The sequence below is a fragment of the Nerophis ophidion genome, linkage group LG11 (assembly GCF_033978795.1).
Source record: "Nerophis ophidion isolate RoL-2023_Sa linkage group LG11, RoL_Noph_v1.0, whole genome shotgun sequence".
In the NCBI taxonomy this organism is placed as follows: Eukaryota; Metazoa; Chordata; class Actinopteri; order Syngnathiformes; family Syngnathidae; genus Nerophis; species Nerophis ophidion.
Genome location: NC_084621.1, coordinates 38429328 through 38443297, shown reverse-complemented (window position 1 = coordinate 38443297; position 13970 = coordinate 38429328). Strand labels below are relative to the sequence as shown.

The following is a 13970-nucleotide window of genomic DNA, read 5'->3' as shown; positions in this document are numbered from 1 at the left end:
CTCTCTGACTGCTTTTCTCCTCACCTGTTTCTGGTTCACAATTAAGTGGCTAACCTGTACCAAACAGCCAATCAGAAAGGTTTGTAGTGTCACCTTCCTTGGGACGCTGGTTTATCGTCTAGTGTTCGGGTTTTGGCCTCACTTAATCTTCTCTTGTCTTGCTTTTGTCACATTTTTGCTCACCTGTGGTCTACTGCCATAGTCACGCTTGGGCTTCCTCATTTTTTGTACCCAATAAAAATACCTTCTACTGGCGCGTTGCCTGCCATCTCTACATCCTGAGATCACGCCAACCGCAAACATGCACAACAACAACAACGTAAAGTATCCAATATTGAAGTCCAAAACATGACATTTATCATTATAAACGAGGATCAAATAATTATAGTTGCATATTACATGGCTGTCCGAGGCAGAAGCGTATTGGAAAGTATCCAGTAACAAACGTGTCCGCATCATTCAATATACTGCGTCATGAGCTTAACATAATGAATTTTTTTTTATTTTTAATGAAACCAACCATTGTAGTGTCTGCTGAGAAACAAAATCTGGCCCTTAGACAGGACCACTGCTCTGGACTATGCCAGAAGTTAATATGATTCTTTAAAATGCAGAAAAAGCAGAAAAAAAGATGACATACAACACCTCACCTGTCCATCCCTCACAAAGGTGACCCTGCGAGATTCGGTGCGCCCGCGGCTCAGCCTGTGCACGGTTTTGTCCTTCAGCAATGAAGTGTATCCCAGGTGCTCGTAGATCGGGTTGGCAGTCATTCTGGCAATGTACTCTGCCGCCTTGCTCTCGATGTAGAGAGTGATAAGGGCGTCTGTGACGAGATCATGCACCGACTCGAACCTCTTCTCAGCGACAAAATGCTTGCCATCATAGAACAACCTGTAGTTGAGCATCTGAGGCCCAAACCTGGTCCAAAACACAGACGAGGAGGTTAGTGCACAGTAGAGACAAATCGGCTGAGATCAAATCCAATCAAAATTTATTTATATCGCACTACTCATACACAGGAATGTGGCAAATACAAAGTGCAGTACGCACGCGCGCACACACACACACAGACACAGACACACACAGACACACACACACACACACACACACACACACACACACACACACACACACACACACACACACACACACACACACACACACACACACACACACACACACACACACACACACAGCACTGTTGACAATAACAAAAAAACAAAAAAACATGGCATAGCACTGAGGATTTGAGGAAAACATAACCTTTGAGGTGTCCACACTGGAGAATAACTAAAATTAACACCATCTAAAAAGCAGTATGAAAAATAATATCTTTTGACAAGGTTTATCTTGTTAAACTGTAATTAGGTAGATATAATTATTGAACACAATTAAAAACAAGAGTAAGATTGTTATTCAGTGTTATTATTTGAGATGGCCTCGGGATCTTCGGTAGTGTAAAAGTTGGGCCCTGGTAATAAAAACTTATTTTTGTAATATTAATATGTGTGATAAAAGTCAACTCGGAATTAAAAATCAGGCCCAGATTTTTTTCATAGATTGTGTTGGTTGAAAACCTTGTAATTTTGGGAAAAGATTCTCCCTCTGGGGCTTCACGGTGGAAGAGGGGTTAGTGCGTCTGCTTCACAATATGAAGGTCCTGAGTAGTCAGGGTTCAATCCCAGGCTCAAGATCTTTCTGTGTGGAGTTTGCATGTTCTCCCCGTGAATGCGTGGGTTCCCTCCGGGTACTCCGGCTTGCTCCCACTTCCAAAGACACGCACCTGGGGATAGGTTGATTGGCGACACTAAATTGGCCCTAGTGTACGAATGTGAGTGTGAATGTTGTCTGTCTATCTGTGTTAGCCCTGCGATGAGGTGGCGACTTGTCCAGGGTGTACCCCGCCTTCCGCCCGATTGCACCTGAGATCGGCACCAGCGTCCCCGCGACCCCAAAGGGAATAAGCGGTAGAAAATGGATGAATGGATAGATTCTCCCTCTGGCTTTCAGGATCTGTTTGTCCTGGTTGAGCAGTAAGAAATTCACTGCCATCTATGACTTAATGTCTAAAATGTAGGGATGTAAGCTCACGGTACAATATTATCTCTGTATTAAAGCCAAGGTACGATATTATTGTGATATATGTCAAAAAAAAAAAAAAAAGACTTCAACATGTTAAAGTGTGGGAAAAAAATGCAGCTCGGCAGACAGGCTCCAGCCCCCCACGCAACATCCAGAGAAACAAGCGGTGGAAACAAGAGTGGATGGATTGAGGATGTATCCAGTAGTTTTTCAGTTTCCTTACATTCCCTGTTTTTTGCAGTTTTTACCTCCATGCAATGCGCTGTGACACCGCTGGCTCTGTGTCACCTTGGAAACTCTCGAAACGAAAAGTGGCGCAATTCGACTTTCCATCCCTCCGCCAGAGAGATTTATACCAGGGTGTGTTTGTCTGTTTGTTATCAATGTAATGCAAATAGTTAGGAATAGATTTTGATTAAATTTACAGGAAATGTAAAAAAAAAAATTCCTCTGAACGACTACAAACACACTTCACTTTCCGTTAACGGCGTTTCTACTTCCCCACCTTTGCGCTCCGCACTTCGCAGAGGCTTCTGGGGGACATGGTTTATTGGCCAACGATAAATTTTTTGTATAATACTGTCAGGAGTCACGGTATGATTGTGAAGACTTTGAAACTGAAATACCGCGGTATCCACAAATCCGTTACACCCCTACTAAAATGCAGTTAAAAAGGATATCTATTGATCCTATGTCATCATCAGACACGGAAATTTACAGCTGCGTATCATCAGCGTAACTGTGGAAACTGATGCCGTGTCTCCTAAAAAATAATTGGACCTAAAATTGAGCCTCGAGGAACCCCAGGTCTTATCCCATGGGTTCCAATAAACTTGGATCCATACTTAAATAAAACATCTGTCTGTGAGATAAGAGCAGAACCAGTTAAAAAAAAAGTACCAGAGAGGCCCACCAGCTGTCTTGGTCTATTCAATAAAATGTGATGGTCTACTGTATCTAAAGCAGCGCTTGGATCCAGCAAAACCGACACTGTCAGCTTTTTATTATTTTTATTCTCACAAATGTCATTTAAAATCTTTAAAAGTGTTGTCCCGGTACTGTGGTGTTTCCTAAAACCAGACTGATGTCTTTCTAAAATGTTATTTCTTTTTAAAAATGGTTGACTTGGTTAAAAAACAGTTTTTGTAAAATTTTACTTAAAAACTGTAAGTTGGAAACAGGTCGGTAGTTATTAAAACTGCTCTTCTTCAGAAAGGGCCTCACCACCACCGTTTTCAGAGCAATTCATAATAGTTAAAATCTGTTCCTCAGAGAATCCATAAAATTATGTAAAAAGTGATGTGGGAATCAGGTCTAAAAGAAAGGTTGTTGGGTTTACTTGGGAGAAAACTCGACCAAGTGTCCTTGATGATCAATAGGAGTGTTTCCAACCTTGTTTTTTTAACAATGCGGTTACCTTAAGGCCAATGTATGAGTCCCAGGCTGCCTTTGGCTCTCCCTGATCAGGTAGGAACCCTCAGCTGACGTCAGAAGCTCATCTGCATGTTCTCGAGAGATCACGCCATGAAATCTGGAAGAAATTATAACGTTGGGGAATTTGAAAAAAAGAGAAAAGAACTCATATTTTCCACCAGACAATGATGTTTGTTATTTTTAGCACAATAATGAGGGTTATACTCACTCTCTGCCGTAGTATTTGGGCCTGGTCTCCATCTGTGAAACAGAAACACCATGTTTTCTAGAGTTTTCTGATATAGAAGTTTAATAAAGGAGTCATATCCTGTTCACTTCAAGTTATTTAAAATGTATATTGGATCCCAGTGTGGCACTTTAGTTTTTCATTTTAATAAAATACTCCATAACTCAAGTTGTATATTAGGTAAATCTGCATTCTTCTCGTCTTTGCTGACATTCTGCACTCTCTTCCGCAATCGTGCAACCTTTGTTGTGATTGGCCAGAAGATAAACATTTTTTTATAACCAGCATAGAGACACCCCGCCCCCCCACCCCCCCTTCAAGTTGTAACATGCTAATGGGTATCATCATCAGGGGTCAATTTTATATCCCATCCATTTTCATGTTTACATGCTGCCTCATGGGGACGTCATTAGGAGATGATGACACAGGACCAATAGATACTCAAGGTGCTCAAAACAATCAATTCAGATCCAAATCTGGATTTTTATTTACTCAATTCTAAATCAATTCATATTTTTGGAGAAACGATTAAACATTTTATTTGAATAATTTATTTTTAGATTAAAAACATTAAAAACCATTATTAATATTAATATTCATTTTGATAATGCTGTTTTTATTAATTTTAGTTTTTCCTTTTTGAAGTATTTTATTTACGGATTGAATGTGTATGTCCTTTCAATTGTTGTGTAAACTTCTCCCCAAAGTATCGTAAAGCTGGGATTGGGTTGGAGTTGAGGTTGCTATTTTTTTTCAATTAGATTGTTTAACAATCTGTGATTAATGTCAGTGACATTTTAAAAATAAATGTTTAAAGATAACTTTTTTTAGGCCAACACTGTGTGTATAAGTCGTACGTCAGCAGCCAAGAGGAGCATTTGTAACCTCTAACCTGTTTTGATAAGGTTTTATTATAATTTTTAAACCAAATTATATATTAAAAGAATTGTGTTGAATCCAGAATCGATTCTGAATCTAATTGTCACCCCAAGAATGGTTATGGCGTTTATTCTGAACATGCATACAGTTACAATATGATACATCACATAATTACAGTTTTTCATTATAGCGTGTCCGAAAAGGAGTAGGAAGAAGCAGATCTTATTTAATCCTACCCCATTTCTCACCTTAGCAATTACTAACGCATTTGTTACTACTCACTCTATAACACAACAATGAATGAATAAATACATAAATAAATAAATGAATAACTAATAAATGAGACAAATTTATGGTTCACATTATGAGATGAATAAGATAATCTCCTTTTTTAATAAAATAATAATCACTCGCAAGAACTGGAATAGAATTGTGAGGTTCCCAAATATTCTTTCCTTTAATAGATTAGTTTTTAACTGCATTTTACACATGGATGCCAGTGAATTTCCTACAGCTATGTAGACCAGCACAGGTCTTTGTTATGGGTCCTGAAGGCCAGAAAGACAAACTTTTACCAACATTTTTAAACCAACACGATCCATAAAATCCGGGCATGATTTTTGACTATGAGCTTACCTTTACGCCACATTTATAAATTATATAAAAAAAATATGTATTTTTTTTCATCTTAAGAACATAGCCGAAGTCCACCCTTTTCTCTTTCAGGCCAACACCAAGGTGCTAATGCATGTTTTCCCATTCATATCTATGATTCACAATGTTGTCAAACTGTGAAGATATTATTCTGTCTCCTGACGTATCAATCTCCTTGCTAAACTTCCTCTTCTAGCTGCTGTAACGCGGAACGCGACGTGAGAAATTCAACAGCGACCTCATGAAATGGCACATACACATTAGAGAAAAATATAGTACAACATTTTAAACATATATACATAAGTCCAAATTAGAGATAGAGCGAATCTAAAGGCTTACTTTCTTTCTCCCACAGCATACAGCTAGTACTGACACTATAGATGCGAGCATCTTCATCATTTATTGGGCCTTCAGATATAATCACACAGAATAAAATGACAACAAAGGGTTACTCCTCTGTCTTTCATCCATGTTTGCCTCTACAAAAGGGGCTGACATTTCCTGCTGTTTGACATTTAAAGGCAGGGTGAGAGCAACAGGGGTCTTTTGACACGCTACTCACCTCTTGAGGACATACAATCCGTCTTGGTCTCGGGGCTTCCTGCTGCAGTTGGTATACTGTCGAAGAAACATATAAGGATGTTAGAGAGGGGCCTGCGCGTGTGCAGTTCAGTGCAAGTTGTAATTACCTAAAAATAGTAGATTGAGGCCGAAAAATAAAGCCGTCAATTTACATTTAAAAGGAAGAAAAGTAAATTAGAAGCCGCTGCATAGCAGTGAGTGTGGCCCGGACATTGGGAAGGGGTAAAATACAGAGTGGTAAAAAAAGTCACACAAAATAACCCGTCTAGACTCCACTAAACATTTAAGTTTCTAACCTAAATGCCAGCTGTTATGTATGTTTTGCATTGCAGGGCTATTTTTTCCCCCTGTATATTGTACACATACCAGAAAGAAAAGTATACTGCAGAGGACGCTTTTTCTCAGGAGGATATGTACTATTACAACATATATTCTATTGTAATACCAAAATAAAAAAAGCAAAGGTGGCTGAAAAGTGATGACCCTTCTTCCATTACTTTGATTTACAGTTGCAAAGTGACAGAGTACCACTCTTCAGAGACGTGCTGTCAGGGGAGGCACGTGAGGCAGTGCCTCACCTGCCACCAGGTGGCTTAACCATGAGATGTTCCAAAACGAAGTAATAAAAAAAAACAAGTTTTAATATTTCTCTTTTGGTTTATGCTTTCTATGTGATTTTGGTGTGGTTTCTGTATATTTTGATAATATTCATGGTCAAAATCGCGGAAATTCCATATTTCCTGATCAAAACAATGCAGCAGATGAGAAGTGAGGCAGACACAGACGGTGCCTACACGGCTACACACAGTGTGTATTGGGCGTGCATGCGAGGGGGCGCATGCTTGTTGCCACGTGGAAAAGGAAGGTCTTGAGGCAGCAAGTACCTCTCTGCCTCAAGGTAAGGGGCGATATATTGTCAACTTGCAGTTTAATACCTCAGCAGTACTCTGACTCGCCACACTGGGGGTAGTGGGGCGCTCAAGCTAGCAGACACAGGACTCTCAAGCGGAAGCCAGCATTTTTTTCTTTTCTTTTTTTTTTAACTGTATTTATAACTCACATGGCATTTTTATTAGAGTAAGCGAGCGTTTGTGGGTGTTTTTTGTCAGATGCAAAAATATTGTTTAATTTCTTGGAATAAAATTGAATTGTTCTGCCAATATGGAGGATTATATACTGTATCCAAGATTAACTTTATCAAATAGTTTTTGGACCCATTTATCATATCATAATACCATTATGATAACGTTTTTATGAAAGCGAATAACTCCCTTATTTTCCCTGTAACTCTAATGTGCAACCTAAATCAACAATGACTAGAGCTGAACATATAAATTTAAGTAAAAAAAAAAAAAAAGAAGGAAAAAAAAAGTATGTATGCCTCACCTGGTGTTTAGTTCACCGCACGTCACTGCCACTCTTATGTTGTATATCTAAATCATTGGATATTTTGAGCACAATTCCACTCCAAGGATGGACATCTTTTTTCCTTCCTGTCTCACTTTTCAATCATCATGCAACATGGCCACAACCTAGACAAGAATGGAAGGCGACACTGCCTTCAGCCCTAACAAGCAGTGGAGCATCAAAGTTATCTCTGTGTGAGCTTGAGCACAGTCTTTGTCACAACACATTCTGCAAAGCAGCAAATAAGAATCGGACTTAAGCCAAGCAGCAAAATCTGGACATCATCCATTCCTTTGACACCACGAGTGTTTAAAAAAAGAAACCACAGTGCATGGAGAATTAAGGAGAACAAGATCATTTATAGAAATACTGTAAGCAGACATCTAATCCGTGCAGAAAAGGAAAAGCACCACATTGTGTCACAGATTTCATTTGCACTCATGTGTCGCTCCGGCACAAATGATTTGAGTCACATCAAATATGGAGGAGTGGATCCATTTGCTCCCACATGGCACAAAATACCGAATGCTGAAGTGGGCGTTCTGAGCCACTTGACAAAGACAACCTGGCAGCAGTAACCTATTTTACTCAGATATGGAGCACTGTGTTTTGCATGTGTTGTGTTGGCGAGGCAAATGTTTACAATGCTCAGTATTAAGACAGGCTGATTTGAGCTCTAAGGCTTAATTGCTTTGGTGCTACAGTTGTGGTCGGAAGTTTAATTATGAATGTGAAACTCCCAGATGCAATCAATCCTGATCACTAATCGGGTAATGAATAGAGTCAAAGAAATTAAATAGATACATGCATCTTTAAATAATTATAATTGGAATTGAGCACATAAATGTGTTATTTAATGTGCCAATAATTCATCAATTAAAAAATATATTCAAATATTTAATCCTTCAATTATTTTTTTATTATTTATTTCATTATTATTATTGCATTAACCTTAGGACTGACTAACTAACCTTATGATCTTATTTAATCTGTCAAACCTACCCATCAAAGTCAGTGGGTCGGAGCTAAGAGAATTGTTGTCCAATGACTGCTTTGGTCTGAAGCCTGAAACTTTGAAACTCTTTGAAAACATGGCGTCGAAGGAGGATATATTCATACAGTACTTTTTTGGGAGTCGGTGGTAGTATGTGGATTGTGAAAGCAAGACCTGTATGTAGCAGGAAGTTGTCAGAGTTTTTGCCGCAGTTTCAGCCCATGATATAGAACAGTACTCCACTTCTCTGACCAAAGTTCCACATAAAAGTGCAAGTGCTGGGCACCCAATAAAGTAATAAGAACCACCCACTGATGGCTGAGTTTGATGGGTGAATTAAATTCATAAAAGTGCTGCCACAAATGTTCATGAACAAATTAAATAAATAATAAAAAATTATTTTTATTGTGAAATAATTGATTAAATAATAAAATAATAACAACAATTATTGATTTAATTATTCATTAATTTAATATTGAAATTATTAGATGATTAAATAATAATAATAAAAATAATAATGGATTAGATTTATATCGCGCTTTTCTATTGTTAGATACTCAAAGCGCTCACAGTGAAGTGGGAACCCGTCATTCATTCACGCCTGGTGGTGGTAAGCTACATTAGTAGCCACAGCTGCCCTGGGGTAGACTGACGGAAGCGTGGCTGGCAGTTTGCGCCTACGGCCCCTCCGACCACCACCAATCATTCATTCATCATTCATTCACCAGTGTGAGCGGCACCGGGGGTAAAGGGTGAAGTGTCCTGCCCAAGGACACAACGGCAGCGATTTGGATGTCCATAGGTGGGAAGCGAACCTGCAACCCTCAGGTTTTTGGAACGGCCGCTCTACCCACTACGCCATGCCGCCCCTATGCACTTCCACATTAGATGAATTACACATGTATGTTACCTCTCTACTCAGCCGACCTTGCTGTATATTTTTTCTCCCCTTTCTCAAGCTCAAGAGGATTATCAGGGGGACCTGTTTTACAGACGTGGATATGACGTCAAGAAGACCGTGATGATGAAGATGTGGAGGATTTCGCTGGAATTACACCAGCATACCTGTGAATCCTTCCGTTTTTCCAGGGAATGTTTCCTGTTTTTTTTTTTTTTAAATAAAATAAAAAAAATTCCGAGAAATTTCCGAAGTGAAAATGTTTACAGGTATAGCTTTCAAGGCAGGACTCTCAAACTCGAGTTAACTGGGGGCTGCTGGAGGTATAGTCAAAGTGAGGATGGGCTGCACATAGCATTTCCTTCAGAATCACGTTTTATCCATGTGAGTCAATTTGTTAACTACTTTTACTAGCAACTATAGTGACCCCGCGCTATATGGTAAGCTTTAAATCATTAAAATGTATAATTGAAATAATTATTATACAATTTTAGTAATTGTGAAAAATTATAACCTATATATTTCTATATATTGTATACATACATATATATATATATATATATATATATATATATATATATATATATATATATATATATATATATATATCCATCCATTTTCTACCGCTTATTTCCTTTTGGGGTCGCGGGGGGCGCTGGCGCCTATCTCAGCTGCAATCGGGCGGAAGGGTGCGTACACCCTGGACAAGTCGCCACCTCATGTATATATATATATATATATATATATATATATATATATATCACTTTCTGTTAGACCACCAATGTAACATAAGTTTGCAGGTGGTCTTGTTATTTTTTTAATTAAATATTTTAACTCTGCACAAGTTGCAAATAGAACCTTAAGAATGCTTGGAAAATTTATTGAAATCAATATTAATATTATAAAAATAATGTAATACATCTGTCAGGTCTACCAATTCATGCCTACTGACTGCAAATGTGTACATATGGCAAGAAAATGCGACTGTGTTTTTTACAGTCTGTATACTCACAGTAGGACTTCCATATGGGCGGTTGGTAATCTTCGGGGTCTGTGAAAACAAAACATGGAGTGGGTCACAGTGCTGCACATGGCACACACTTCTAATCAGCAATGCTGCCTCAAGGACAATCAATACACACATATGTTGGCCATGTTTAACATCAGCAGGCTTGTACAAATATATTCTGCTAATCCCAGGGAATGATAAAGACAGGGCAGGGGTGTCGAAAGTGTGGCATTTGTAGCTGGGCGCTAGTTTTTCAAAATTAAATTTAAGAATTATATGAAACAGCAAACATTTTGAAAAAAAATAACAAAAGGGCGTAATGTAATGAGAAAAGGTTTACAGTGAATATCGATAATAGGGATGGGCCGAGCAATTGGCCACTGATCAGTTGCAGTCGATTTCTGTGGAAAATGTACATGATTGCCATTGATGATAAATGCCTTTTATTGACGATCACAAACATTGATCCCATCTAGCGGACACTGTGTTTACTTTTAACCCTTTAGCCTGAAAGGGGCTAGTTGCTACAGTATCTCAATACACAGTGTGGACCCGCTTCCCTAAATTAATAATAAACCCCTCCATTAAATAAAAAGCATTTTTTAGTATTATTATCAAGTATCCTTAACACTTGTGGACGGGGCTAAACATGTTACACACCAAGAAAAGGCCAGGACAGGCATGCTAATAACTAAGCTAACCTAGCTTGAAACAATACCAAAAAATAGGTGTTTAGGAAAGTTTAAGAAGTGTACATGGACGCAAGTTACAGAGGAAAGTGAGCAGATATTAACAGTAAATGAACAAGTAGATTAGTAAAAGTTATAGAAAGGATAATACAACAAGTGTTGGTGTGTCAGCATCGTCAGAGTCAGTACACGACACTGAAGAGGAGTGCAGATCCAGTCATAAATTGGTGGTTTCGATACCAAGGGAAGTATCAGTATACAAACCCCGTTTCCATATGAGTTGGGAAATTGTGTTAGATGTAAATATAAACGGAATACAATGATTTGCAAATCCCTTTCAACCCATATTCAGTTAAATGCACTACAAAGACAAGATATTTGATGTTCAAACTCATAAACTATATTTTTTTTGCAAATAATAATAACTTAGAATTTCATGGCTGCAACATGTGCCAAAGTACTTGGGAAAGGGCATGTTCATCACTGTGTTACATCACCTTTTCTTTGAACAACACTAAATAAACGTTTGGGAACTGAGGAAACTAATTGTTGAAGCTTTGAAAGTGGAATTTTTTCCCATTTTTGTTATATTCAGCCGTTCAACAGTCCGGGGTCTCTGCTGTCGTACTGTATGCTTCATAATGCGCCACACATTTTCGATAGGAGACAGGTCTGGACTTCAGGCGGGCCAGGAAAGTACCCGCAGTCTTTTTTTAAGAAGCCACGCTGTTGTAACACGTGCTGAATGTGGCTTGGCATTGTCTTGCTGAAATAAGCAGGGGCGTCCATGAAAAAGACGGCGCTTAGATGGCAGCATATGTTGTTCCAAAACCTGTATGTACCTTTCAGCATTATTGGTGCCTTCACAGATATGTAAGTTACCCATGCCTTGGGCACTAATGCACCCCCATACCATCACAGATGCTGGCTTTTCAACTTTGCGTCGATAACAGTCTGGATGGTTCGCTTACCCTGTGGTCCGGATGACACAATGTTGAATATTTCCAAAAACAATTTGAAATGTGGACTCGTGAGACCACAGAACACTTTTCCACTTTGCATCAGTCCATCTTAGATGATATCGGGCTCAGAGAAGCCAGCAGCGTTTCTGGATGTAGCGACAAACTGTGTTTAGTGACAGTGGTTTTCTGAAGTGTTCCTGAGCCCATGTGGTGATATCCTTTAGAGATTGATGTCGGTTTTTGATACAGTGCCGTCTGAGCGATCAAAGGTCACGGTTATTCAATGTTGGTTTCTGGCCATGCCGCTTACGTGAAGTGATTTCTCCAGATTCTTTGAACCTTTTGATGATATTATGGACCGTAGATGTTGAAATCCCTAAATTTCTTGCAATTGCACTTTGAGAAACATTGTTTTTAAACTGTTTGACTATTTGCTCACGCAGTTGTGGACAAAGGGGTGTACCTCGCCCCATCCTTTCTTGTTGAGTTGTTTGTCAGTTGCTTATTTTCTGTACTCTTTGGCACACCATATTTATTCTGTCTCTCATCCACAGTATGGAGCGCAGCTGGTGCAAAGCAGGAGCAAATACCTGAAATTGATTAGTGGGGTGTATTTAGCCTGGGTGCTGACGCCATGCGAGCGCCGGAACTTTGTGTCTCACCACCGTATTGCTCGCATGCGTACGCTCCTTCGGCTCACTTGCAAACCTTTGTTTGACTCGTGCTCCTCGCCAGGTTTGATTGTTTTTCTAGCCTTGTCTAGCTCTTTTAGTTTGTTGAAAAGGGATTTGGGTACACTATCTGGAGTACAGGGCAGGCGAGTGGGGGATCTTATGTTCGTGGATAGCTCCTCTGGCAGGGGGCTCCCCTTGTCTCTTTTAATGCACAGCATAGGACAAATAATAAGTACACTATCTGGAGTACAGGGCAGGCGAGTGGGGGATCTTATGTTCGTGGATAACTCCTCTGGCAGGGGGCTCCTCTCGTCTCTTTTAATGCACAGCATAGGACACATAATAAGTACACTATCTGGAGTACAGGGCTGGCGAGTGGGGGATCTTATGTTCGTGGATAACTCCTCTGGCAGGGGACTCCCCTCGTCTCTTTTAATGCACAGCATAGGACACATAACAATAGTGGTCCTCAGGTCCTGTTGATCAGGGGCAATAGCTCCACAGCCAATGAGTCCACTATTTCTCATAGTCATCATTGTCACCGACGTCCCACTGGGTCATTATTGTCACCGATGTCCCACTGGGTGTGAGTTTTCCTTGCGTGGGCCTACCGAGGATGTCGTGGTGGTTTGTGCAGCCCTTTGAGACACTAGTGATTTAGGGCTATATAAGTAAACATTGATTGATTGAATATCACAGTCAAAATGAAAGCTTGTTCCCATAGGCACCATAGACTGTTAATGTTTAGACAAAAGTGTATATTATATATACTATTATATATATTGTATTTATATAGGTGTGTGTGTGTGTGTGTGTGTGTGTGATGGATATGTGTGTATTTTGGGTATATGCATGTGTGTATGTATGTGATTGTGTGTGTATGTGTATATATGTATATATATGTATATATATATGTATATTTATATATGTATATATATATATATATATATATACATTGTATATATGTGTGTGTGTATATGTGTGTGTACATATGTATATATGTAAGTCTGTGTGAATTTAAATGTATTAAATATAGACAATATATAGCAGCAACCACTGAATTGAATTATATTATATATATTATTGTATTATATATTATATATATATATTGTATATGTGTAGGGGTGGGACCTAATAAGTTTACTTCTTCCCACTCCCTTTTGAGCCAATATTGACATCTACAAAAGATTAGGCACATGTCATGTTTTCAATGTAGGTGTAAAAATAATGTATCTATATATTTCTTTTGTATTTTATGTCATTCTCTTGTTTTGTTTGCATGGCTCAAAATAAACCCATTCATTCATTGTTACTTCTTTCTAGAAGTGTTTTTTCCCCCTAGCCTTGTCTAGCGTTTTATGTTTATACTTAGCACTTTTGGTTTACTTTTTCCATATAGTATTTTCCTGGCTATGTCCAGCGATTTTGGTTAGTTTTTTGGTAGCAACTATTTCAGTTCATTCATGGTATGTTTTGT

The 13970-nt window shown here is 38.9% G+C and overlaps 1 protein-coding gene across 3 annotated transcripts in view; it reads right to left on the bottom strand.

Annotated features, from left to right (window-relative positions):
* The window catches only part of chn2 (chimerin 2), a 92212-nt gene that overhangs the window by 33335 nt on the left and 44907 nt on the right, over positions 1 to 13970 (bottom strand). For all 3 annotated transcript variants that reach the window (XM_061915854.1, XM_061915853.1, XM_061915855.1), the window contains 5 exons: positions 10172 to 10210; positions 5841 to 5896; positions 3728 to 3759; positions 3503 to 3616; positions 651 to 921 (listed from right to left, as the gene is read on the bottom strand). In XM_061915854.1, coding sequence (XP_061771838.1) covers positions 651 to 921; positions 3503 to 3616; positions 3728 to 3759; positions 5841 to 5896; positions 10172 to 10210 — 512 coding nt within the window. The remainder of the gene's footprint in view (positions 1 to 650; positions 922 to 3502; positions 3617 to 3727; positions 3760 to 5840; positions 5897 to 10171; positions 10211 to 13970) is intronic.